The 27,213-nt window shown below is 35.4% G+C and overlaps 1 protein-coding gene across 2 annotated transcripts; it reads left to right on the top strand.

The window, feature by feature from the left end:
- The first annotated feature begins 55 nt into the window (after nucleotides 1-55).
- On the top strand, nucleotides 56-27,213 carry LOC149777741 (steroid 17-alpha-hydroxylase/17,20 lyase-like). 2 transcript variants are annotated; one of them, XR_016415455.1, is made up of 8 exons: nucleotides 56-713; nucleotides 7,520-7,722; nucleotides 8,989-9,195; nucleotides 12,010-12,148; nucleotides 18,687-18,900; nucleotides 20,359-20,410; nucleotides 22,772-22,877; nucleotides 24,140-24,279. XR_016415455.1 is itself a non-coding variant. In XM_089938787.1 (8 exons), exons 1-8 carry the CDS (start codon nucleotides 371-373, stop codon nucleotides 24,345-24,347), a joined length of 1,494 nt encoding a protein of 497 aa, XP_089794913.1. In that variant the 5' UTR covers nucleotides 61-370; the 3' UTR covers nucleotides 24,348-27,213. The 2 variants fall into 2 exon arrangements, 1 of the variants encoding a protein (XP_089794913.1); XM_089938787.1 differs by having other exon boundaries at nucleotides 61-713; nucleotides 22,750-22,877; nucleotides 24,140-27,213.

Raw genomic sequence — 27,213 nt, 5'->3', positions numbered from 1 at the left:
CTGACAAACAACGTGTTCTCACACTTATCTCCAGCAATGAAATGCACTTCAGAATTATGTCAAGGTTATATAACCGATGTACATTTTTACCTCAGCAGTAACAGTTGTAAGCAAGCTGATGGAGATATCAAAATGTTAGCATTATAGTTGGCAGTGATCATTGTTACTTTGTACTCGTATATTACAAGGGTGAAAGATATTGCCTCAGTTCCTTCGAAACGAGGTACGACGGGATTGGTCAGTTATCTCAACGTTCCGTGATATCCATATATTGTTAACTCAGAAATCGGTATCAGTCTTAGCAAGCGGAAGGTCGGGATTTTTGTTTACTGTCTGTAGCGATTTGTTTTTGCACCAAGGATATATAACAATGTTAGCATTATGGTTGGCAGTGATAGCAGTCATTTTGTTTGTTCTCTTTTCATACACAACAAGCTTGAAAAATGTTACCCCTGGTCCTTCTGGATGGCCTGTGTTTGGATGCCTCTTTCAACTTGAACCCAGTCGTCTCCACTTCAGCTTTGACCGATGGGCAAAGAAATATGGACCCCTAGTTTTGTGCAAGATGGCCTCTACAAACGTGTTTGTGATCAGCTGTCCTCGCTTGATGAAGAAAGCCTTTGCGGAGAAGGGTTACTCCGATATCCTGAATGACCGACCGGACACATTCTTTGCAAAATACATCATGGATGATTCAAAGGGAGTAGTATTTGGTGAGTGTCTTTGTCTTCTCATCTTCCTTTAGCTCTTTCATGTTATTCGTCCCCGCCTTAGTGTTTTCGACGATTTTTTCATGATTTGCTAAAACTGTGTATATATGAATCCTCACCTTTCAAGTTTTACACTCTTTACTGAGAAACGTATCAATTGTATTTTGGCTGTACCAAGGCTATATCGTTTGATAATATTGTTCTGTAAAATATATAACCAAAGAGTTGGGATTCACTCTCATGCATACTAAGACATGTTTGAAACTAAGAGAAGATTTTCTTGAATCAAAAGGATGTAGACGTAACAATTGTTAAAGCAACTGCCACTACACGTAACAGAAGCAGTGTTAAAAGGATATAGCTGATAATGAGGATACATTAATAGAGGATTAGCTGAACGCGTGTTATTTTTCTACTTTTACTTGGGCTTCTTGACTTATGTCATATATAACGTTGGTTTTATGTACTTTGGGTATCGGATGGAATAACTGTACATATTATTGTTGATATTTTGTTACCGTCAAAGAAAGGAACTCGTATCATTTACAATAGTGTCGGTGTTTAAATCGATACTGCATTCATATTAACTTGATTCTAGTCAGTGTCGATATTGTTCATTCCAACATCCCTTATTAAGTTACATTATGTTTTATATTATGGTGTGATAATGTTTTCAGAAAATGAGTCCATTATCACAAAATACAATAACATTTAAAAAATGAAACATTTCATAAATATAATCAGTGGCCTGTAAGGCCGGACGTATGTACAAAGAGAAAGATCTGACCAATACACATGCAAACACAATGTCCAAAAGGTTTTTATTTTAAATAGCGAAAGACTGTTTTAGAAAACTAAAAGTCTTTCTTGAAGGTGGTGCTGTTAAAAATAGCTCAAACAAATGTTCTCATAATGTTTAATCATCCCGTCGACAAGAACACACCAGCATCAAGTCCTTTAGGGAAAACATTTTGCACTGCACTTATTTGCACATAAATTAAGTCCACATCGCCTATACAACAGATAAAGAGCATATCTACGTTGAGGACAATAAGGATGCCTCCAGTATCGTCACACTAATGTTCAAAGACAGTTTCAAAGAAATAAACATCATGTGAGTCAAGCTTATATAAAAGTGTAGTCGTGGTCTCACAATGTAAGTCCTTTCAAAAATACCAAAATGTATCTGACAAGTTCGTCAGCAGTGAGCAATTGCCAGTATATTCAATGATATTTCAGTCATCTAAGAGAGATTTGATACATGGAATACAAATTTATAATTCCGTTCACGGAAGATGAAGTTCACGATAATACCATCTTTAAGATTGGATGCTGTTTTTGAGGAGCCAAGTTAGTGAAGAGCTCCTAAAAATATCAAGTCCATATTAAAGATTAATTTGATCAAGGAGGTTTTCGTTTAATACTTGTCGTGAGACAAGTGAACATTTAGGGTTAAGTTCCAAAACATATATAAGTATAAGCATCCAGGAGTCCCTAACTACATGAATATACGCTCAGGATTAAGCATCGGCATCTAGATACCATAGCGTCCCTAACCAGAGTCAAATAGTACAGAATTAGGTATGGACCTATAGCCACTCTAACGTATTAGGTATGGACCTATAGCCATTCTAACGTATTAGGTATGGACCTCTAGCCATTCTAACGTCTCTTGCTAGAGTCCTTCCTCTTAACATAAATAACAGGAAAGAGTAAAAAGCAACAAGCTTTGTAAATTTCAACAAACAATATATTTCCCGATAATACAAGGTGAAAATGTATAAGAAAGTAAACTTAATGTACTGAGAATTGAATCTAAATAATCGTAAAATACAGACACAAACCCTAATAATAAAAGTTCTAAATAAACATACGTGGAAATCCAAATTGAGTCCAATGCTAAAATTATTGATGTGCTTGTGATGGTTCGTAAATTGTTGATGTCCCAACAATCTTTTGTTAGATAAATATCATTTTTCCAACACTCATTGTATCTCAGTACCCATCAATAGTCTATTCTTAATAGCTTCAAATAAAGATTAAATGCTTAACACTTAGATAGCCACCTCGGGTCCATTTTAAATGCTTAACACTTAGATAGCCACCTCGGGTCCATTTTAAATGCTTAACACTTAGATAGCCACCCCGGGTCCTCCATTTTAAATGCTTAACACTTAGATAGCCACGTCGGGTCCATTTTAAATGCTTAACACTTAGATAGCCGCCCCGGGTCCATTTTAAATGCTTAACACTTAGATAGCCACCCCGGGTCCATTTTAAATGCTTAACACTTAGATAGCCACCCCGGGTCCATTTTAAATGCTTAACACTTAGATAGCCACCTCGGGTCCATTTTAAATGCTTAACACTTAGATAGCCACCTCGGGTCCATTTTAAATGCTTAACACTTAGATAGCCAGCCCGGGTCCATTTTAAATGCTTAACACTTAGATAGCCACCCCGGGTCCAATTATGACCCTGGACTGGTAGTCTTTAAAACGAAAACCTTAGAACCTTATACCGTTTGTTGCTGCTACTGGATTTATAATTTTCTAGGAATGGCGTTCGCATTAATATGGTATTACGACTCTAAGATATTAAAATATGTAATAAAAAAGACTGACAAAGAACATTCGTTGTTAAAGTTAACAAATAATTAACTTCCCTAGAATACAAAGAAAACATGTAAAAAAGGAACTTACTGTATTGTGAATTAAATCCCAAATAATCCTAGAATTACAGATACAAGTCAGAATGATCAAAGTAATGAAAAACAACTTTAGCGGAAATCCAAGTTCGATCAAACGCCGGAAGTGATGACGTGAATATTGTATGCAAATGCCGGCCGTAAAACATCCTACCTGTTCTAGCACAAAACAGGTTTATTCTGATAAGTGGTTATTATGTCCGGATAATACCCGTATGTGCTAAGACCGATATCGTCTTTTTTTTCTGACTAGAGGTGCTGTCAGTGTATGGGAGTACCTACCAGTTGTAGCACAAAAAAGGTTTATTTTTCCTAAGGAGCTAACATGCTATGATAACCCTTTATCTGACAGAACCAGCATGCCTTAAAGAAACTAGTGTTGCTGAAATCTCTCATTGTCCGGTCCCCCGCTGGTCTTTTTCATTGTGGTGGCTTGAATTAATTACAGAAGTTGGTCCTTGCCAGTACAGCATGTGCTGTGTTTCATTACGAGATCTTCATCGTACGTGACATGCAATATTTCCTGGTCATACAATTCTTTATCTTGCTTTGCTGTAAGCAAATCGTTATCAGGTCCACGTCATATTACGTCATATTACTTTAGTGAGAGTCAAATTGAGAGAAATTTCAATGTATAAAGGGTAGGCGTTAATGATGGTATCTTCGAAATCCCTACGGTTTTCGATGTGGGCGTGCATGATGTATTTCGTTTCAGACATTCTTATATGTTATCAGGATTGTGATAATTCTGATACATTTTTTTAAAGTACGCGCTACTCATGCATCACGCAGAATGCCTCCGAATGAGGTCTGAATCATATCTTTTTGATGATACCTAGATAAGTTTTATCACTGCTCTGGCGTTGGTAATATTTGTCTTTGGGAGACACCGATGGCTTTAGTGAGTTTTAAGGTGATGCCAACGTTATTTCTAAAAATGGAGGCCTTATCAAGAGTCTTGGGATTTTGTACTATGACGTCGGAGATGTAACATTTTCCCGCCATTTTGTCGTGTTTATCATTACTAGTAAAATGACAATAATAGACTTGCACCAACAGTTAAAAGAGTTTATTTTAAAATATCGCGTAAAACAAACATATGCCGAATGGTATGAGCTCATTACAACGACCTTAGGTGGGTCTGAAACAGTTATAGGTTGTTGTCCGTTTGGAGATTTTGATTCGATTATGGATACAAAATATCTTCTAAAGTAATTTTTGCGACATAACATTGTTTGTGCGGGTCTTTGTTTGAACCAGTACTCAGAAAATATACTGAGAATAAATTTCATTGCAAAATCTTGGGTTATGATATTTGTATCGATGACATCCCCTGTTTTAGTTATTCGCCAAACGGTTACACCATCGTCACAAATAAAATTTGACAACTGGAATTCAAATGTTCGTTTGCCAGACGTGCATGTACAATGCCAGAGTACTTTTTCACCCCAGTTGTTACTGGGTTTTGTTGTTACCCCCATTCAAGTGAATGTGATTAGATCGAATTTTCATAATTTATTTACATACTCGCTCAACAAAGTGGGTTTATCTTTTTTTAGGATGATAAACGACATATTATTGACGGAAGTCGGAGGTCAAGTTTGAACCCCGTCCGAGTCATACCAAAGACTTACAAAAATTATACTAACAGCTGCCTCGCTAGGCGCCCAGCATTAAGAGGTTAGTGTTAGGACTGGTTGGCCTGGTGCCAGGGTAATGTGACTGGGTGGGGCATCATGCTACATGTCTGCGGCATGATGCCCCAGTGCTAGACATCACTATAAACTGCCACACTGCAGACATCGTAGCGATATGACTGAAATATTGTTAAAGGTACGTTAAAAATTCAAATCACACACACACACACATATTCTTGTGGATGGTGTTAACACTTTGGCTTATGGCTAGAAATATATCAGAGGAAATGTTAAAGAAACCTTAATCGCTTATCTCGGATTGATGTAAACACCAGCTGAGGCCTGGGGAGCGGGAGATTTCAGCACTTGTAGTCTATTCAAAGCATGCCAGTTCTATTTCAGTACATGTAGTCTATTCAAAGCATGCCAGTTCTAGCACACGAGGGCTTATAATAAAGTGATAGCTCCTTAGCAAAATAAACCTGTTTTTTTGCTAGAACTGGTAGGGTGTGTTAGAATCGGCATATTTCCTTACCGTGACGGCACCTGTAGCCAGACAAAGATGATGAAGGTCCTAGCACTTCAGGGTCCTATCATGACATGATAACCCATTAGCATAATAAATGTTTTCTTCTAGAACTGGTAGGGTGTGTTAGAACCGGCATATCCCATACTGTGACAGCACCTTTAGTACAAAAAAGATGATGCCGGTCCGAGCATATAAGGGTGTTATAATAACAACATGATAAACCATTATCAGAATCAGCCAGTTTTGTGCTAGAACCGATAGGTGGTGTTAGGACCGACATTCTTCCATAATATTGCTGTGCCTGTTGAGGCTGTGTAGTTGTGATGTTCCTACAGTATTTTGTTGGATCACAAAAATACAGGCCATGAATATCTCCTTACTTGAAATTTCACTATAGATTCAAGTCTCCATTTCCAAGAATGTTAGTTTTATCAGCACTTTTTACTTCCAGTAAATAAATAATTTGAATAAATAAAATTGCATCCCAAATAAACTACTGGAGACAACAATAAAACAATTGGTTCTGCTCAGACCTTAAAACACGAATGAAAAACGTAAAGAAAAACAAGATTGTGTAGTCCTCTACTTGACTTCATGTCGCAGTTAGCATTTTCTCAAAAAACCCATCTGTTATCTAATAGAAGAAAAACAAATCCAGAAGGTCCCTTCTGTTTACTATATAAAACCTCAGTTATTAATAGAAACTCTATCACTCTAACTATGCTATAAATTTCTCAGACAAAGATACCAATCCTAATACTAATTCATACTCATAGAGAACACATTTAGCTATGTATTAGTATTTTACAGAATAAAAGAAATCAATGGTGCAGGTCGAGTAGAAAATGAACTTGATTTTGGACAAAATCATGTCAACAATACAGTTATCCATAACCAATAACATAAAATAAAATATGATATATGAAACAATGCAATTTAAGTATACATGCACCGGGTCATACTGATCTAAGCTGTTTGACTTGAATAAAACTTGTACCACAAAGTTATTCGGTTGTATTTGCTATATACGGTCATGGCTAGTAGTTCATGCTCAAACAGTTGCTCCGCATGATTATGAATAATAAATTAAATAAGCCTGGCATGCCATATCTTTAGCTGGTCTGTCATGATGATCGCTCATTGTATTTACATTCGGCTAACTAGTTGTCCCAATTTTATCAGTCATACATACTCTTGCACATTATTCGCAATGCGGAGCTACTTTGATTTGGTTTTACAATGCTGATGATAAGTACAATGTCCTGTGATTTCCTTACTAATCCATATGTTTAATTTCATAACTTTTCTATTTGCAACGATCCCCTCAACGACACATCGTTATGTTCCTTAAAGAAGAATCCACGTGTTTCCTTTTGTCGCCAGTCTCAAGTTCACGCTTTGAACTTTTTTCTCTATGATCATTATTTCCTAAGGTCTATCTGAAAGGCAGTGTACTTGAACTGAAGTTGTTATACTTTCTGGGCTCCTTGTTCCACCTCCGTGCCGTCTTTAACGTTTATCACGTCTGTCGTCGTTCTCCCTGAGCAGACGCAGTCTGTTTACACAGGATCTCGATGCGCGCCATTAATATGAATTAACATTCTAGTCTTTCTGTTTATATGTTAAAAAACTGTTTAGAAATAAATCCACTGCATCAGGTTTTTATCTGATAATAAAACTGTATTTTTTTGAGGCAACTTTTAATTTTGACTTCAGCATTGTTGTCCTGGCATGGTAAATGCGTTCTCCAACATATGGTGTCTGCGATTGTTCTTAGCATGTTGGTGGTAACAGCTCCAGGCAAACCAAGATTCAGCGACAGTTTTATTTTTTTGTTGTCAAAGGGTTCTTCCTTCACCTCACGCTCCTCCTCCTAATCGTTCTTACTCTTTCCTTCATTTTCTGAACCTCGTCATACATAATACTCGTTTTTAAGGGAAATACGGACCGACTGTGATTCGTATGAGGAAGATCATGTACAAAGGTCTGAACCTGTATGGAGAAGGCGTTCAGCAGTTCGAAAGCATGGCACACAAAGAGCTGGAATCGTTGGTACAGAATATAACAAATTTAGGAGGAAGAGACTTCGACCCAAAGACATTACTCTCCCGCTCACTGGCCAACCTCATAGGGATTCTGGTAATCTCTCTCTCTCTCTCTCTCTCTCTCTCTCTCTCTGAATGTATCTTTCCTACATTTTGTCCCTCTTTTAACATCTGAGAAGAGGCAACCGGACATCAAGGCCAGTTAAACATGACTGCGAGGTATGTGATAGAAACTTAAGAGAAAATCATGAACTACAGATAAACTTACACACAGTGACTGAGCTAGTTCTGCTATGGGTAATTTGGATGGTACAGCGTCATATTTGCAGCTTCTGTCTTCGTTTGTTTTCAAACAATTTTTATATACAATCACCATTCGTATCGGTTCAGTTTTATATAGAAGATTGGATCATGTGAATGTATCATTCCAATAGATGCACTGTCTTTTTGCATTCAACTGTAATGGTTAAAATGTAAATGAGTAGATAAAACTAAAAATGAAACATACGTTAACTTGACAGTCGATTAAACTCCAATATGTGAAAAACTAAGTTAGAGTCTCTATATTAAAATGAACATTCCATGTACGAGCTCCCTATTCACATTTCTAAAACGAAGAAAGTTTTGAAATATAATTGTTGTCAACCCCTATAATGGTATGTTTATTTTGATCAAAGTTTAGTATTTAGTATAACCACATCATTGTCAGGAAATATTTATCACATGATTGAAATCCTCATCATAGATCTAAACACTGATTATGTTTAGAAACGCAATCACTAATATATTATCGTATTACCCATATTTTACCGTATTACCCATATAATAACATATTACCCATAGAATAACGTATTACCCATAGAATATCGCATGACCTAGAGAATGTCATATTACCCATATAATATCGTATTACACATAGAATATCGTATGACCTATATAATATCGTATGACCCATATAATATCGTATTACCCATAGGAAATCGTATTACCCATAGAATATTGTATTACCCATATAATGTAGTATTACCCATAGAATATCGTACGACCTATAGAATATCGTATTAACCATAGAGTATCGTATTACCCATATAATATCGTATTGCCCATAGAATATCGTATTACCCATAGAATATCGTATGACCTATAGAATATCGTATGACCTACACATTATCTTATTATTCATTTTTGAAAATTCGAATGTCTGTTTTTAGCTTGGACAGGTGTGTAGCTTATGAAGCAGGCTTATTTTAGAAATATCAGCCTTGACAATGTTTGGAATCAAATGTGTATTCTACCATTGAAGCTTGTTACTGGGGGTGGGGGGTAGGATATCATCTATGTGACTCCATTTCATACGCAGTTAACTGGATCCCTGGTGGACGAAAATGATGTAGATTTGATATGGAAATACAACAACAACATCAACGATACCGTTGAAATGTCGACAGATGTTTTTCTGTCTGCGTTCCCTTTCTTACGTTTCATGCCAGTGGAAGTTGGTCGGAGATACAGACGTACAATGGAGGCTAAGAAGGAGCTGTTGGATAAATACTTCTTTTCGCACAAGGCAATCACAATTTATTTTTAATAATCTATTTTGTTATTTTATAAACGGCACAGAAAGAAATTTTTCAGAACTATATGGATTATAGGCTGTTTTCTATGTGAATGACGAAATTCCGAGCACACCGAACATGACTGTTATATTTTCGCATAAACGATTATAAAATTAATGAACCATTAATGATTTACGGAGTGAAAAGTGTTTAATACAGAGAAATATAATGCTGCTTAATTCCAAGTATAATTGCAGTTTTATAGTACGACAAACGCTCCAAACTTGCAAAAGATAACTGCAGTACTGAGTACTTTGGTTTGTTTTCCTTGCTCATTTAGTTGCTTCGGCAAAATCAGCTTGCCTAAACTTTTGTCGAACATCGCGAATTTATTTTGGAGTACTTCAGTTAACTAATTGGTAAAAAAATGTCGAGTTTGCTTCTAGCCATACATTAGTTAAAATCGTTTCAGCATACACTTCCTGAAATGTCGAGATAAACATGCACGCATTTTCGTAACTCATGAACCTGCAAATTCTTACAGCTTTTTCTGGTTACGTAAATTTCTGATAAATGTGCAAGCTATGCAATTCACAGATAACAGCCCAATCAAGTCCGCAATAATAATAAAAGGAGATAATTCGCATTTTTGGCAGTGATACATGATGTAACTAAAGTCACCGAGTCGAACTCGGCACAAAGGTTAACGTCGTGGGTGATTCAAATAACTTCGCTATGCAACGATTAATTTTTTAAAGACAATTTTCTTGGCAGAGAATTAGGAAAACTTAAATCTTCGACTGGAGATTCGCTACTTATCATAAACTTATATAATATACATATATACTCAGAATTTCGTTCATCATAAAATACTTGATGTTATGCATTCTAAAGCAGTATATGCTATTCAGCATTTCGCCCAAACCATCGTTATCCAAGAATTGTGTATTTACTATGCAATGAATCTCAGGAATATAATGAAATATGTGCAATGCATACTGAAATGTTTGAATTCGTGAGGAATTATTCAGATGACGATATTGGAAAATATTTAAAAATCAAATGCAGTTGTGAAAATAGAAGTGTGAATATTAAACGCTCAAGCGTATCGATCAATCACACTAATCCTTGTCACCCAAATAAAAATTAGATTTAACTTGTATTGTTTCATAGAGTTTTTGCCAATAAATATATTCCTTGTAGATATGATGATATGAAATTATTTGCTAGTTTGAGTAAACTGAGATTAAAACTGCTACACAGCAATACAGGCTGTAGGAACTGCTATTCGGCAATGCTTAATGAACTATTTAGATTTCTAAAGTTTTACTTACATTTACTGACAAAGAGGATATGCTGTGTTGAATTCATTTACTTTGTTATTTAGTCATTTCAATTGTAAATATTTCAAAAACTGGACATTTATTCATTATGGAGGTTGCCAATTTGCCAAACACTGCGCGATTTTCACACTTAATGATACAGAATTGTAGTTGAATATTTCCAATAAACTAAAAATCCATGCTAATTTGTTTATTGAATAGCGTAGATCCTATGATAACGAACAGTTAATTCTTCAACTATCTTTACAATTCGATATGGCTACAGATAGCTGTTTTACTTTTTCCAAAAGGGAAATTGCATTTTGTGACCCTATGAGATGGTACCTCTACAGAGCGTGGTTTAGTGCAGGGTAGCGTTCGTCATGTGACCCTATAAGATGGTACCTCTACATAGCGTGATTTAGTGCAGAGTAGCGATCATCATGTGACCCTATAAGATGGTACCTCTACATAGCGTGGTTTAGTGCAGGGTGGCGTTCGTCATGTGACCCTATAAGATGGTACCTCTACATAGCGTGGTTTAGTGCAGAGTAGCGATCATCATGTGACCCTATGAGATGGTACCTCTACATAGCGTGGTTTAGTGCAGGGTGGTGTTCATCAGGTTTTGTTTAAGAGTCATTTACAGACAATAGTCACTGAATCAGTATTGAGTCTTCCGATTATGAGAAACATGTATCATGCACATAAGAAAGACAAATATATTTTGTTTTAATTAGTTTGTCCCATCGTAAAATGCATTATTTTTGGACTTTATACAATGGAATGAAACAAAACGAGATTGTTTTGTCTAGAATCAAAGAATCAATGCTAAAACTGATCACGTCACGTGATGAAAGTCACACATTAATTTTGACCATTCAAATCAGAGAATATGCTGCACTTACAGATGCATTATGGTTGACAATGTTTGCAAAGGGAACTTACTCTACCAACAATAGGAGATATCATTGTTGATTTGGTATGTTTATGACGGAGAATGCATGCAGGTGTATATATATATATATATATATATATATATATATATATATATATATATATATATATATATATATAAGCCTATCAGAAAATATGTTGTCGTTAATGATATTAACCTTATATGAACTAGCAAAGTTTATTGTGTAATTGTTATGGCATTTGGTAAAAGTTATCACTTATCCCCCACTTTCATGACAATACAAAATTAGGAGAGTTTTACTGCAAAGAAAAGTGATTTCATTGTACTATGTTACCACATTCACATTTATTATATCCAATATATCGATGTACCGATCGTGTGAGGACCATGCGAAGTTCGATGGCATAAATGAAACTGTAATATTCTGCAAACAATGCCTCAGTTGATGTCAGATGCAGTATATAAAATACAAGTAAGGCAAATTCGTGTTCGTACATTAAAAGTTATATTACGTTAATGTGTGCATTCTTTTGAATATACCTTTTCATATATAAAACATAATATAATGTACTGTTGTGCAACAGGAAACGTACGTACCCGGACGTGAGCGTGGATTGGTCGATGTCCTCTTCAAGATCCAATCGAAAGAAAAGAGTGTTGGAGATACACAATGGCTGACAGACTCCCAAATCAAGGCTTTCATCCAGGATATTATATTTGCTGGTATTTCTCATATATTTCGCCATTTTAGTTCAATTTATTTTCTCACAGGAGACTAATCTATTTGGAAAGAAAAATGTGTCTGTTTCTGCCAGTATGGTGCGATGGTCCATTTTAAATGTAGCAACACGTGTTACTCCATACAGACACTGGTGGAGTAATCCCATTTGAAATATAAGCTAATCCCCTGTTCACGCATTGCCAACAAAAGTTGAATAGTACAAAAACACGTACTGCATTGCACAGTCATGCTATATAGCGTAATTTAAATGGTATTAAACACGTAGTTTATTCAAAAGTCATAGTGTGTACTACACAGTCAAAGTATATAGTAAGTTGAAATGGTACAAAACAAATAGTGTATTAAGTAGTCATAGTATATATATATATATATATATATATATATATATATATATATATATATATATATATATATATATATATATATATATGCAATAAATTGACAACGAAAAGTGCGAAACTAGTATCTAACTAGAATGAGTGCTTTCGACTCTTAATGTGTCTTTTTCAAAGGCAACTACAAAACATGGACAAGACAAACAAATAAAACAGAAAAACCGTTGTGTTTGCAAAACTTTACATGGCTGTTTCTACCGGAATTACACATTTAAATGTATTATTTCTCAACTAGTCTATTTCAGATTCTTGAGGATGCTGGATAATATTTTTATGGACCTAGAAATCAACGAGGCATAACGGCATCTTTTATTTTATGTAAATTTATATAACCTAGAAATCAACGAGGCATAACGGCATCTGTTATTTTATGTGAATTTATATGTCCTAGAAATCAACGAGGCATAACGGCATCTGTTATTTTATGTAAATTTATATAACCTGGAAATCAACGAAGCATAACGGCATCTGTTATTTTATGTAAATTTATGTAAGCACAAATTATATCCCTGATATTTATAATAATACTTATTGGCTACTAAGTAAATTTAGAGAATTCTTTAAAAGAAAATGTGTCGGCTGCAAAAGATAATTTCATTTGTGCATGCAAATTTTGTTTATGCATTTATCATAATCAATTTTGACACACATGATCCCTTGCTAGATCCAGTGCACATGAAAGGTTTGTTATTTTGCATTTAGAGATTATGGGGATTTTCGCCTTTCCCATTGTGCTTGAATACCTTCCCTGGTGAATTGCTAAGTGCGAAACGAAATTTTAGAGATCCCGAGAGCTGTCCAGGCTGAATTTTAGTTTGTTAATTTATAGTCAAGCACGCCCCTTCAAATGAACCCCGGGCGCTTTAAAATGAATGCCCTTTTGGGGTGGTGGAGGCAGTTGAGTTGCACCTGGGTTAGTTTTCTACAATTTACAATTACCCATTTAAGTTTAGCTCGTCTTTTCTCAATGTATCGCAAATAACCCCAACTATAATAGTATCTGTTGACGACAGCGACAATATGTCTACCGCTTTTTTTGTAACTCGAACCCATGAAGTGTAAAATAATCAATTTTACCCATGTACATTCCAGTAGAGAAATCGACCACGTGACCAGGGCAATATATAAATATCTTGGAAAACGCTGCGTGCAATTAATATCGCATATGTATTTTAGCGCAAACACGTGACCAGGGCAATGTCTAAACTGTGAGTATAATTGAGATCAGGCAATTCATTGTAGTTGGCAAAATACGGTAATAGAGTAAAACCTTGTATATCTGCTGACTTTGTCATTTGTAATCAAATCGTTGTTTTGATAATAATAATGAGTGATTCTTTGCTTACTATGGAATCTCATACGGCAGAATTAGCTCGACATGACTAGACGAAATTAAGAAGTGTCTTCCAGTCTGTGATTCTGCAGCAACGCCAGGATATTCGTGTGGATTTTACAGAGTGTACAGAACAGTTATTTAAATCAGCCACAAAAGAGAATCCCCATTGCTCCGGATTACATCACACAAAAGATCAATATTTGGAGCATCTCTTGTAGAGGAAGAAGAACCGACTGAAGCAGCAATCAGAAATGGCCTTGCCACTCGTGATCGATGTCTTAAAAAACAAAGTTAATACGATCTCTGAATCACCAGTGATTCCAGATAAACTTTGTCCAATTTACATCCTCCCTGATGTTGATCGACTAGAAATTCTGATTGGTGGAAGACGAGTTGGCAGCTATCCCCACGAAATAATTAATGAAGCATCTAATATTTGTCAGCGTTTATTTCCCATTATGGAGAATAGCGCTTATCGGGCGCTGATCGATGAAATTACTGATTGCTACAGTGAGTGATAAATTAGATCGGCGATAACAAAATTACATGAGTATACACAATGCACAACGTGGAAAGCGTCAAGGGGATAAATTCATGATTATCAGTTTATTAAAAGATCTACGGAGATGAACGAGGCGATGTTAGTCAGTTTTTGCTAGAAGGATAGCCCCAAAAGCTATCCCGATTACAAAACAATTACGTACGAAAGCCATCGAAATTGTTCGTGTACAGTATATTGACACTGTTGGTGATGTTGCTTGTGAAGCATTCTCGACGATCAAAGACAGACTCGCGCGATTAGTGCGACGAACACTACAACCAGTAAAACTGCCTAGCAACAGAATGATGACAGCATGTGTCAGTAAAATAATAAATCAAACTGCAAATGAGCGGTTGAAAGAATTAGCTGGTGGGCCATCTCTGAAAAAACAAGCCGCCGACAAGATAGTAAAAACATAACCGCAAACCTAATATCGGGTACTGGTCTGGTCCGTCGTCATCGCTGATCAACCACTTATTGTTCTATGTTGGAAAGTCGTTTTAGACAGCATCGAATATAATAAAAAATGTTCAAACGTGTATCTGATCCAGCATTTAACATGGACGCACAAGTGCTCAAGGATGAGTCTGTGGTGATTATCAATTCTTTTCTTATGAAGCACGAGAACCAAACCAACGTGGGCGAATCGAAATACAAGTCAAATATTCAACGAGATAACAATAATCCATACGCTACAGGTGACAAATGTGGATTTGTTAAGAATGATGTTATGGCGGTATTTGATTTAAATGATTGATAGTAGATAAAACGAAGTATGTTACAATTACGTCAATGCTGCTACGATGCTACTTGGTCTTGCAAGATATTCCGATGATTATTCAAGGTCCGCTGGTCCATCGATGATATTCTCAAAGGATATTACTGACTTTCCTAATCACATCAATCTAACAAAGAAGGCTGTGGTTGATGGTGATGACATATTAACTGGAATGAGTGAAGAATATAACTTGGAATTTGCGGCACGACGATCTCAAATTAATGCTCATGGTAGATTCAGCTGTGTGATACCGTTGTTGCATATCTTTGGATTCTGCAGACATGTTAGAACATTGAACTTCGGAGCCAAACAAACAGTTGAGTTAGTACGAAAGTCAGCTGTCAACGATGAAAGTCAACTGTCAACGATGATAATGCTGCAGCTGTAAGTAAATAAATACTAACAAAACTTGCTTTGTGGATGCCAGCAATGATTCCATTGCTCACAAAAGAAGCTTGGTTATTATCGTTCATAGATAACGCCGGAAAGTCAACGTTGTCGTGGCTGCTGACAATGACCGCAGAATCTGTTACAAGCACAGCAAATTCATTTGCATGGCAGAGAGGGTCTCAACAGGAAATTTAAGCACCACGACATATATTCGTTGCATTTCTAGGTAACACAAGATAAGAAGATCAAGAAAGAAACCCGACGGTGCTTGATAAATTAGTGGTGTCTACGATTTTGCGGAGGGTAAATGGACATCAGGAACCATCCGAAGACATAATACTGAATTGTGAACTAAACAACGTAGCACGAGCGTATCATAGATGATATTTACGGGGCGTGATCAGAATGTTGATTCTGGTTTTCAGATATCTCAACGTGATTTATCAACGCTGTATCCAATATATTATATCTCACTGGAACATCTGGATTGGTTCAGACAAACTGTCGTTGTTATTCATGTGCTTCTGTTACTGATATACAGGCTGGTCCCGATGGTTACAGAGCAATCGCTGTTATACTGTCAGACAAAACAAAGTTGGTTGAAGGTGTTGGAGGACGAATGAGTCATTGATGAGCTCGTAGAAATCATGTAATGCTAATTAGATCATTCATGATGTTATAATGTCATATCAAAACGTCAATGTTACCCTGATGCCTGGTCAGACTAAAAGACTTGAATTTGCATCGAAGAAGAATTTTGGGGCAAAAGTATCTATAAATTCAGCAGAGTAGCAGGGACCAAATAAATTATCGTTGACTGAAATTCAGCTCAAACACTACAATAAAGCCAAGAACTAAAACATTTGCGTTCAACTTTGTCTTTCTGCAAAGGCGATTAGCGATACAATACAAATTGATGGTTCATTTCCGTTTCTAGCGCCATATCAGCGCTAATTAAACCAGTGGTCCCATCCATTGCATCAGCAGGTCCATCTACTGCAAAAGAAGTTGTACTTCGCGCTGTTGGAACTTATTCCAGCATGTTACTGTTTATTTGATGCTGCTTGGTGTTTAAACAGAGAAAACGTCAGAGGTATTTTCATGCGTGATCAACTACCGGAAAACCCAAACCATATTGAAATGGGTATCATTGATCTCGATGGACTTTCTGGTCCAGGTACTCATTGGGTTGCATGCGCGGTTGATCCACGTTGAGTTGTTTATTTCGGTTCGTATGAATTGGCGCCACCTATTTTATATGTACGGTATTGAGGCTTAGCCAATGACATAGCAATCTGTATTCAACATTATCAACACAGATTTTAACGGATCCACCAATATGGGGTTCAGAAGTACTTGCTGTAGTTAATGCTGTGGCAAGGTCATCCGCGCCTCCGCATACAGTTGTGCATACGTTTGCCACCAGACTTCATAGCCATTCAACGTCGTTTTAAACAGGTTAATGTTTTAAAATTGTATATCTTTACGAAAGATCTGCCTAAGGCAAGCCCCAGGATAACATTGATTTATCCAAATATACAAAACAAGATGAACTTATTATAGACCATTTCTTTGGAAATCCAACGGACATCAACACCAAACATTCTGAAATTCACACACATCTTGTTGATCTGATCAACGTTATACAACAATCGAAATTATTAATAATGAGCTGCCAACATCAACTCAAGAATCAATTCGACATAAACACTGAACTCCATAAAATCAAAAAAATTGTCGAGTCATTTGATTGTGTCGGTGCCCGTTAATCTTGTTTATTTGCGATGTCATAATCCAAGGCAAATATTACAGAAAGAAAGAAATTAACAAACACTAGTAGCCGAAAGTACCTAATTCAGAAGTCGAGACAAAATCATTCCCCCAACTGATATCATGCAAATTTCAGGCCACATAAATGTACAGTCTATACAGAGCTACTCAAACATTAGTGACAAACAACAACAGACGTACTCCAGTTACCTGGGCAATACCGGCTACTCAAATAATGATGATGTCAACCCACACCCCCTCAACAAAAAAATTTCAAACTGCACAGCAACAGACTGTAGTATATCAAGTTCCCAAACGTGTAATATTCAGCAGAATCAGATTATCAGCAACCCATTCTACGGATCAAACATCACCGTACAAAATATGTTTGTTATGAATCTCCCGCAAAACGTGAACGAGATCCCTAATCCCTAACTGGGTCAACTTCTTTCAACAGGCGAATACTCAAACAGGGCCCACACAGCGGAAACGTAGGATAATTATTGAAAGTGACACTGACAGTCAGTAGAAATAGCGAAATATGGACAGAAACGATATCAGTGAAATGTAGTTACTGTTAAATTATTTAATTACCTCTTGGTCTTTCATTTTTATGCTTCTGGCTCGAATCGTAGTGTTATTATAGATGCAAATGGCCGCCCATTTACTGTTCATGACAACGAACGTTGCAAATTCAATGTTTCCATGCACATTATTCAAAAACGTTTGAATGTTAACTATCAGCCGTGTGTTTTCGTTTCATTCAATATTGCTAAAGGAAACATATATCAATTAATATAAATGAAGTATACAGGAAATTATAAATCACTACAGAACGTCTTGTTTGAGCGTACATACATGCTAGAGGTTGCGAAGAGTTCTCTCCCCTAAAGGACACTGTTACTGGCCGTCAGTTTAATCTCCCATATAAAATGAAAACTTGTATGTGGTATAAATAAAATATATGTATAGTATGTACGCTGAATCGATGATATACCAGTCGTATAAATTTTTCAACGAAAGGAAACTCGGCAAGCCTCGTTTGCTTTTAAAGAAAACTTTATACATCTCGTGGTATATCATTGATCCAGCGTACATACTATATATATATATATATATATATATATATATATATATATATATATATATATATATATATATATATATATATATATGTACAAGTGTGTGTACACACACGCACACATATATGTCAGTCCAAGTCAATGTATTTGTCTGCGTATTTCAATATAAATCAGTTTGTGATTTTGGTTGAAACATTCTTGTAATAAGAAGATTTACATCTTTCCAGGATTAATTACAACCAGAAACGGTCTCCTGTGCTTTCTTCTTGTTCTTCTGCATCACCACGAGTGTGTAGATAGGATATATCAGGAAATCTTTAATGTTGTTGGTTTGGAAAGGTATCCAAGCCTTAAGGATAGACCTGCCATGCCGTACGCAGAGGCAGTAATACTAGAAGCACTGCGCTACGTTACACATGCACCTATAGCTGTCCCTCACGGGTATGTTTCTTTCTTTTTGTTAAGCTGCTATGATTCAGAAGTAAGCGTGTCGGTCCAAAACAAATGAGGATTCAAATCCTACCCAGGTCAGGCAAGAGCTTTTGTTATGATATGCCTTTAGGCAAGACTTGTTACCCCAGTTATCTTGCGCGATATGACCTTTCGTGTGTTGATATGCCGTTAAACGACTAAAGTATGAAGAATGGGGTTAGTCGCAAAATGGTAAGGATATTGGACCGTGTCAAGATGCTATTAACGCACCTTCTTCCTTTTGATGTATACATGGTTACCAGTTAACGTCATAGAGTAATATCCTTTTGTTTCTACTGCTCGCCATAGGACAGCAGTACTAATGTCTCGTACGTGAACTGTTTTCCTGAATTTGATGGACAATATTTTTTCACGCTTTACTGTAGAGACTTTAAGAAAGGTAAATATTGTTTTTAGCAAAGAAAGTATTCCTTCACTGAACCTAAAATAAAAGGCACATAACTTTTATTTTTATGCCTCCGACATTTTACAGAATACTGAATGAATTCTTTCACGATGCATGTTGGAGCAGTTCATACATACTTAAACACTGGAAGGTATTGTCACAGGAAGATCTTTTGTGCCGGATTTTGCCAATGGATTTAAGTCTTGAATAAAGTTATTTATATTATTATTATTATCATTATTATTATTATTATTAGTAGTAGTAGTAGTAGTAGTAGTATCATCTGTATTAACCTTATCCAACAGCAAATGATGGGAAGTGTCTCGTTTGCAAGTATTTGTCAGATTCTTCAACCCATGTTATGTCATCATCTATTTGTGGAACAATATGTATGCGTGTGTGTGTGTGTGTGTGTGTGTGTGTGAGAGAGAGAGAGAGAGAGAGAGAGAGAGAGAGAGAGAGAGAGACTATTGGTGAAAGTTATACATTTAAGTGAAGACGGCGATAATTCAATCGCTTATTATCCATTTTCATACAAAACCTTGCTTAAGCCAGTCATTGGTCAAACCGCAATATTATTTTGAGTATACAGTAAACAAGTTCAGTTGCTTTCCTGGCAAATCTATGGAGGAGGCTGGTTCACCAGAAATCCAATCCAGAGATGTTCTTTAGTTAGTTTGTCTGCGGAATGGACAATTATAGGTTTCTAATTGTATGGTTCCAAGGATGACCTCAATGAAAAGTTTTAGCGTCATTTTAGTCAAATAGTCAGCAGTGCGTTCGCAATGGTCATTCATCTTCGCCAACTAACTTCTGTTTACATAATATTATTCAGACTTAGCATGACCGCTATGTCAATTTTAATATCTCTCTTTTTTATGCAAGAATGAAGATGTAAACGTTAATGCAACTTTGATGACGCTGATCCTCCAGATGAGTAAATACTAGATGGATGGGATCTTACAAATAATAGTTGCATGCACTGTAAAAATTTAAAACATTTATTTCCTTTACTTTCTTAGTGCAATGGAAGATGTGGATTTCGAAGGATATAACATACCCAAAGGATCCAGGGTAAGACATTCAATGTGAAATCATTGTCAATGTGTTCTTATTTTAGTAGTTGTAATCCAAGCGTAAAGATGCACTGAAAAACATTTTAGGATAAACCACATTGTGCAGACCTACAAGATCAATTCTCACAAAACTATGCATGTGATTGTATGTATCTCTTTGCAAAGCAGGCAAAAATATAATATTATACCATGCATGATCGGCTGAGGGACAAACCAAGCAAATAATACATTATTTAAACAGAGTCTTAAGTAAATATAGAAGCGAAGGTATAGTACATGCACAATCGACAGAGTTTATTTCATTTATTACATTATACTATTGTATGTCCCGCTCACATTAAAGCGCTCACCGTCACGGATCACTGCCATCTCACCTCTGTCTGTGTGAGTTTGAGTCTCGGGCTCAGCCAGTGTGGATATGTGAGAAAGCTTGCCGGTAACTTCTCGTGAGTCGGTGGTTCTTTCCGGAGCTTTCCCGGGTTCTTCCTCCACCATTAATACTGGCCACCATGTATAGCCAGTCTTGTGCAGAAAGACAGCGTTAAACCCTATAACAACAGCAACAACAACGACCTGTTTGATTATAAGCATCATTATATCTATTGCAGTATTATTTTGGCTTTCAGGTCTCCCGTTAATCAGTCGTTTAGCTTTATTCCGTTTATTGAATTAATTTCCAAGTTTTTCATATTGGAAAAATCCTATTATACCCTATTACACCCTCGAAGCTTTATTTAAAAGATGGTTACTTTAAGTTGACGCAGACACAAGTTTAATTTCATAATTTAGCTTTTTCACTCTATCGTATGACTTACATGTTAACGTAGTCTTTTTTGTCTGCTCTCTTTTCTCGTGGTTTTTGTTTATTTCTCTTCTTAAATTGGGATAACAATCTTAACATATCCCAATAAAAGCGTAACAATACTTACCCTCTTTATTCTCATCGACGTAGTTGCTATCCTGAAACACTCATCGTCAAGAACCAATGCCGTTAAAGATCATTAGCAAGTTAGCAAATATGTGTTTCCTTTCTTGTCTATAATTGCTTGCACGGATTTCATAGAAGCATTTTCTATCTTTTCCTAGACATTGACAATTATATATATATATATATATATATATATATATATATATATATATATATATATATATATATATATATATATGTATATATATATATATACATACACACACATATATATATATATATATATATATATATATATATATATATATATATATATATATATATATATATATAACAATTGTATTTGTATAAGATTTGTACATAGTTTATGGTAGTGTTCAAAAGGCTCAACGGCATATAAGAAGCATTTAATATTTTGCTTTTCAACACTGACGTCGGCTTTTCCTTTTAATCCTATCTGGTAATCATGTGTGTGATCTTCCTCAGATCGGATCAAATGTAAATGATCCGAGTCAAGTAATCAATCATATCAAACTGCATACCTCGTAGTATCTTTGATCTTCTCATAAAATAGGATGCTGACGTCACTGAAATGACCGTTCTTCATAGTAATCGTTTCAAGTGTTAGCTATTGGTCAGAACATTAGTTGAATGGTTAAATTGCTTCACGTATTACATTGCAATCTCTACACGTGTTTGTCTCAACTCTAATTTTGAAAACTAACAAGCTTTGCTGTTTGCTCATATTGGTTTTCATACATGGTTCAGCCAGACGGAAGAGCATATTTGTTCCCGACCATGACCTCCAACAAATTCGTAGACTTTATCAACTTAAATGGAAATATGACGTAATTTTGAACTATCACACTGGGGATGAACTGATTATCAAAATGAGTTTCATGCTTTTTTGTTTGTAATGATTTACATATTTCATCACCTGTGTGCACATTTAATATTTCTTTCTTTTTTATTAAATGTGATAGTTCGGAAGCTATTTAAATAGTTCTAATTTTTATTCAGGGAAAAAGACAGACGTTGGGTTTTGATGAATTTATTTCATGCTAAAAACGCCAAAAACGAAATGGGGAATATTCTTGTTAGTCAGACTATTGATTGTAAGAAAGAAGAAAAATATAGAAAAAAGCAACTGAATCAAAGGCACAGTAAATTAGTTCAGGAATTATATTATACTTGCAATGTGTTGTTTCTGCGTTTATGTTGGTAAAAATTGTCGATTGCCGAAACACAAAGCTTACTAAACGCCTAAGTGAGATATGCAAACTTTGATTCGGTAACTAAATTTTATACCGTGATTAATGCAGAAAACGACAATACATTCTTGATTATAACGTTAACTAATCGAAACTGAATACCTATGTTGATTTGAATAAAGATTCGAATTTTTTAAGTTAATCCTCAACATATGGACAGTTCATCACGATCCAGTAATATGGGGTGACCCGTGGACATTCAGACCTGAACGTTTCCTTGACGATAACGGTAAACTTCTGCCGGCAGAGCACACACTGAGACAATCGTAAGTGTAAATTATCTGATGCTCAGTGACGCATCCATATGAAGGATTCTGTTTAAGAAATTATATATAAACCCCCTTGCTATATTGCATTTTCATTTTAAGTCTATATGTAAATAGTTCCTGACCATTAATATGTATGCAAAGAATAATTGCTCTTTGATCTCTATTCAACGAACACCGGTCCCGTATTGACAATTTTAACTTTAATGCCACGATTATTCTTGTAGATAGATTACACTCGAAAATGAAGACTTAATTAGTGAATTTCGAAGTTTATACACCTTAAATAAATTAGAATTCAGAATATATTTGCTGCGATATTAGCGTAATTACAAGTAAAGTATAAATGTTGTAAAGTGGCATGATCAAGTATTTTCTGTAGCAATGTTGCTCGTACCAGGATACAGGGGCCTCGAGTGGCCGAGTGGTCTAAAGCGCTCTCCGTCACGGATCACTGCCATCTCACCGCTGTCTGCGTAGGTTCGAGTCTCGGGCTCGGCCAATGTGGATATGTGAGAAAGCTTGCCGGTAGCTTCTCGTGGGTCGGTGGTTCTATCCGGGGGTTTCCCGGGTTCTTCCTCCACCATTAATACTGGCCGCCATGTATAGCCTGTCTTGTGCTAAAAAATGGCGTAAAACCCTAAAACAACAACAACAACAACAACCAGGATACAGCTTTGTAGAGCGTCACAAAATCCAGTAAAAGTGTCATTCTGTTTCGGATATACCCTAAAATATGTTATGCTCTCGGTAGTTATTCAGCTCTTCTGGAAATATATTGTCATCCATCATATAGTAGCTGAAGTGTCTTCTTTATTTAGTCCGAATATCCATGCGTTCGCCCATGAGTCTTATCTCTTGTACAATATTTTGCATTACTGATTTATACATCTCCTGTTATACATACCATCATACCAACCAACCTAATTGTATAGCTACATACATAGCGTTCATAATATATGTTCGTATATATCTATAGATGTGCATGTACATCTCTTTATACAATGTTTATGAAACGAACGAATGGACGGGAAATAACTTTTTCTGTGTTTATAAGCCGCGATGGAAAAAGTTTTCATAGAGATTATAGCTGACATTCATGCTCGTCATCGTGTTATTCTACAGCACCTGTGGCATTTACTGGCATTTGTGACATTTTTTTTTCAGTCCCTAACGCAATTCTGTAAATAACACTTGATGTGCATCGTCCTTGCTATTTCTTTATGTTCAAACGGGGATTGTTTTATGTTTTTGAAATTTAGACTTGTCACCTTTGGATCAGGAAAAAGGGTTTGTGTCGGCGAAAACCTGGCTAAGTCTCGGATCTTTCTCTACCTGACAACACTTATACAGAAGTTTGACTTTCTTCTGCCAAAGGTAGGCACCGTACCTTCGGATGATCCTCGGACGTTTCTTCCCGGAGCGGCTCTGCGACCACAGGATTACAAGATGCGATTAAGAGTCAGATAAAATTACTGTTTGTCCTTAAAATTGTTTTTTGATTTAGAAGAATAAACACTTCGTATGAGAAATGCGTTAGATTTATTACAAATGCTTACTGGATCTTGTAAAGTTGTACTGTGATCTTTAACAATTAAAAATGAATTATTACCTTATTTTAATGTCACTTAAGATGCAGTCTCCACACTCAGCTGCAACCCTATATGATATATGATAGCATTAATGTAATCAACTAAATTGGATGCATTTTTTTCTCTTAGAGTTGTATTACAGCCACTAAAATTGTAAGAATTGTGCTGTAATCTGTCATAACAAGTCTTTTTAGAGTTATTATAGCCATTAAAGTTGTAAGAATTGTGATGTAATCTGTCATAACAAGTCTTTTTAGAGCTATTATAGCCACTAAAGTTGTAAGAATTGTGTTGTAATCTGTCATAACAAGTCCTTTTAGAGTTATCATAGCCACTAAAGTTGTAAGAATTGTGTTGTAATCTGTCATAACAAGTCTTTTTAGGGTTGTTATAGCCATTAAAGTTGTAAGAATTGTGATCTAATCTGTCATAACAAGTCCTTTTAGAGCTATTATAGCCACTAAAGTTGTAAGAATTGTGTTGTAATCTGTCATAACAAGTCTTTTTAGAGTTATTATAGCCATTAAAGTTGTAAAAATTGTGTTGTAATCTGTCATAACAAGTCTTTTTAGAGTTATTATAGTCATTAAAGTTGTAGGAATTGTGATGTAATCTGTCATAACAAGTCTTTTTAGAGTCATTATAGCCACTACAGTTGTAAGAATTGTGTTGTAATCTGTCATAACAAGTCCTTTTAGAGTTATTATAGCCATTAAAGTTGTAAGAACTGTGTTGTAATCTGTCATAACAAGTCTTTTTAGAGTTATTATAGTCATTAAAGTTGTAAGAACTGTGATGTAATCTGTCATAACAAGTCTTTTTAGAGTTATTATAGCCACTAAAGTTGTAAGAACTGTGATGTAATCCGTCATAACAGGTCTTTTAGAGTTATTATAGTCATTAAAGTTGTAAGACCTGTGATGTAATCTGTCATAACAAGTCCTTTTAGAGTTATTATAGCCATTAAAGTTGTAAGAACTGTGTTGTAATCTGTCATAACAAGTCTTTTTAGAGTTATTATAGTCATTAAAGTTGTAAGAACTGTGATGTAATCTGTCATAACAAGTCTTTTTAGAGTTATTATAGCCATTAAAGTTGTAAGACCTGTGATGTAATCTGTCATAACAAGTCCTTTTAGAGTTATTATAGCCACTAAAGTTGTAAGAACTGTGATGTAATCTGTCATAACAAGTCTTTTTAGAGTCATTATAGCCACTACAGTTGTAAGAATTGTGTTGTAATCTGTCATAACAAGTCCTTTTAGAGTTATTATAGCCACTAAAGTTGTAAGAACTGTGATGTAATCTGTCATAACAAGTCTTTTTAGAGTCATTATAGCCACTACAGTTGTAAGAATTGTGTTGTAATCTGTCATAACAAGTCCTTTTAGAGTTATTATAGCCATTAAAGTTGTAAGAACTGTGTTGTAATCTGTCATAACAAGTCTTTTTAGAGTTATTATAGTCATTAAAGTTGTAAGAACTGTGATGTAATCTGTCATAACAAGTCTTTTTAGAGTTATTATAGCCACTAAAGTTGTAAGAACTGTGATGTAATCCGTCATAACAGGTCTTTTAGAGTTATTATAGTCATTAAAGTTGTAAGACCTGTGATGTAATCTGTCATAACAAGTCCTTTTAGAGTTATTATAGCCATTAAAGTTGTAAGAACTGTGTTGTAATCTGTCATAACAAGTCTTTTTAGAGTTATTATAGTCATTAAAGTTGTAAGAACTGTGATGTAATCTGTCATAACAAGTCTTTTTAGAGTTATTATAGCCATTAAAGTTGTATGAACTGTGACGTAATCTGTCATAACAAGTCTTTTTAGAGTTATTCTAGGCACTAAAGTTGTAAGAAGTGTGTTGTAATCTGTCATAACAAGTCTTTTTAGAGTTATTATAGCCACTAAAGTTGTAAGAACTGTGTTGTAATCTGTCATAACAAGTCTTTTCAGAGTTATTATAGCCACTAAAGTTGTAAGAACTGTGCTGTAATCTGTCATAACAAGTCCTTTTAGGGTTATTATAGCCATTAAAGTTGTAAGAACTGTGTTGTAATCCATCATAACAAGTCTTTTTAGAGTTATTATAGCCATTAAAGTTGTAAGAACTGTGTTGTAATCTGTCATAACAAGTCTTTTTAGAGTTATTATAGCAATTAAAGTTGTAAGAACTGTGATGTAATCTGTCATAACAAGTCTTTTCAGAGTTATTATAGCCATTAAAGTTGTAAGAACTGTGTTGTAATCTGTCATAACAAGTCTTTTTAGAGTTATTATAGTCAATAAAGTTGTAAGAACTGTGATGTAATCTGTCATAACAAGTCTTTTTAGAGTTATTATAGCCATTAAAGTTGTATGAACTGTGTTGTAATCCGTCATAACAAGTCTTTTTAGAGTTATTCTAGGCACTAAAGTTGTAAGAATTGTGTTGTAATCTGTCATAACAAGTCCTTTTAGAGTTATTATAGCCACTAAAGTTGTAAGAACTGTGTTGTAATCTGTCATAACAAGTCTTTTCAGAGTTATTATAGCCATTAAAGTTGTAAGAACTGTGTTGTAATCTGTCATAACAAGTCTTTTTAGAGTTATTATAGCCACTAAAGTTGTATGAACTGTGTTGTAATCTGTCATAACAAGTCCTTTTAGGGTTATTATAGCCACTAAAGTTGTAAGAACTGTGTTGTAATCTGTCATAACATGTCGTTTTATAGCTATTATAGCCATTAAAATACGTCGATAGA

This window comes from Sinohyriopsis cumingii, chromosome 17 (assembly GCF_028554795.1).
Source record: "Sinohyriopsis cumingii isolate HCF-2022 chromosome 17, ASM2855479v2, whole genome shotgun sequence".
Classification (NCBI taxonomy): domain Eukaryota; kingdom Metazoa; phylum Mollusca; class Bivalvia; order Unionida; family Unionidae; genus Sinohyriopsis; species Sinohyriopsis cumingii.
Note: the sequence above shows the minus strand (reverse complement) of the source record. Positions and strands in the feature narration are given on the sequence as shown.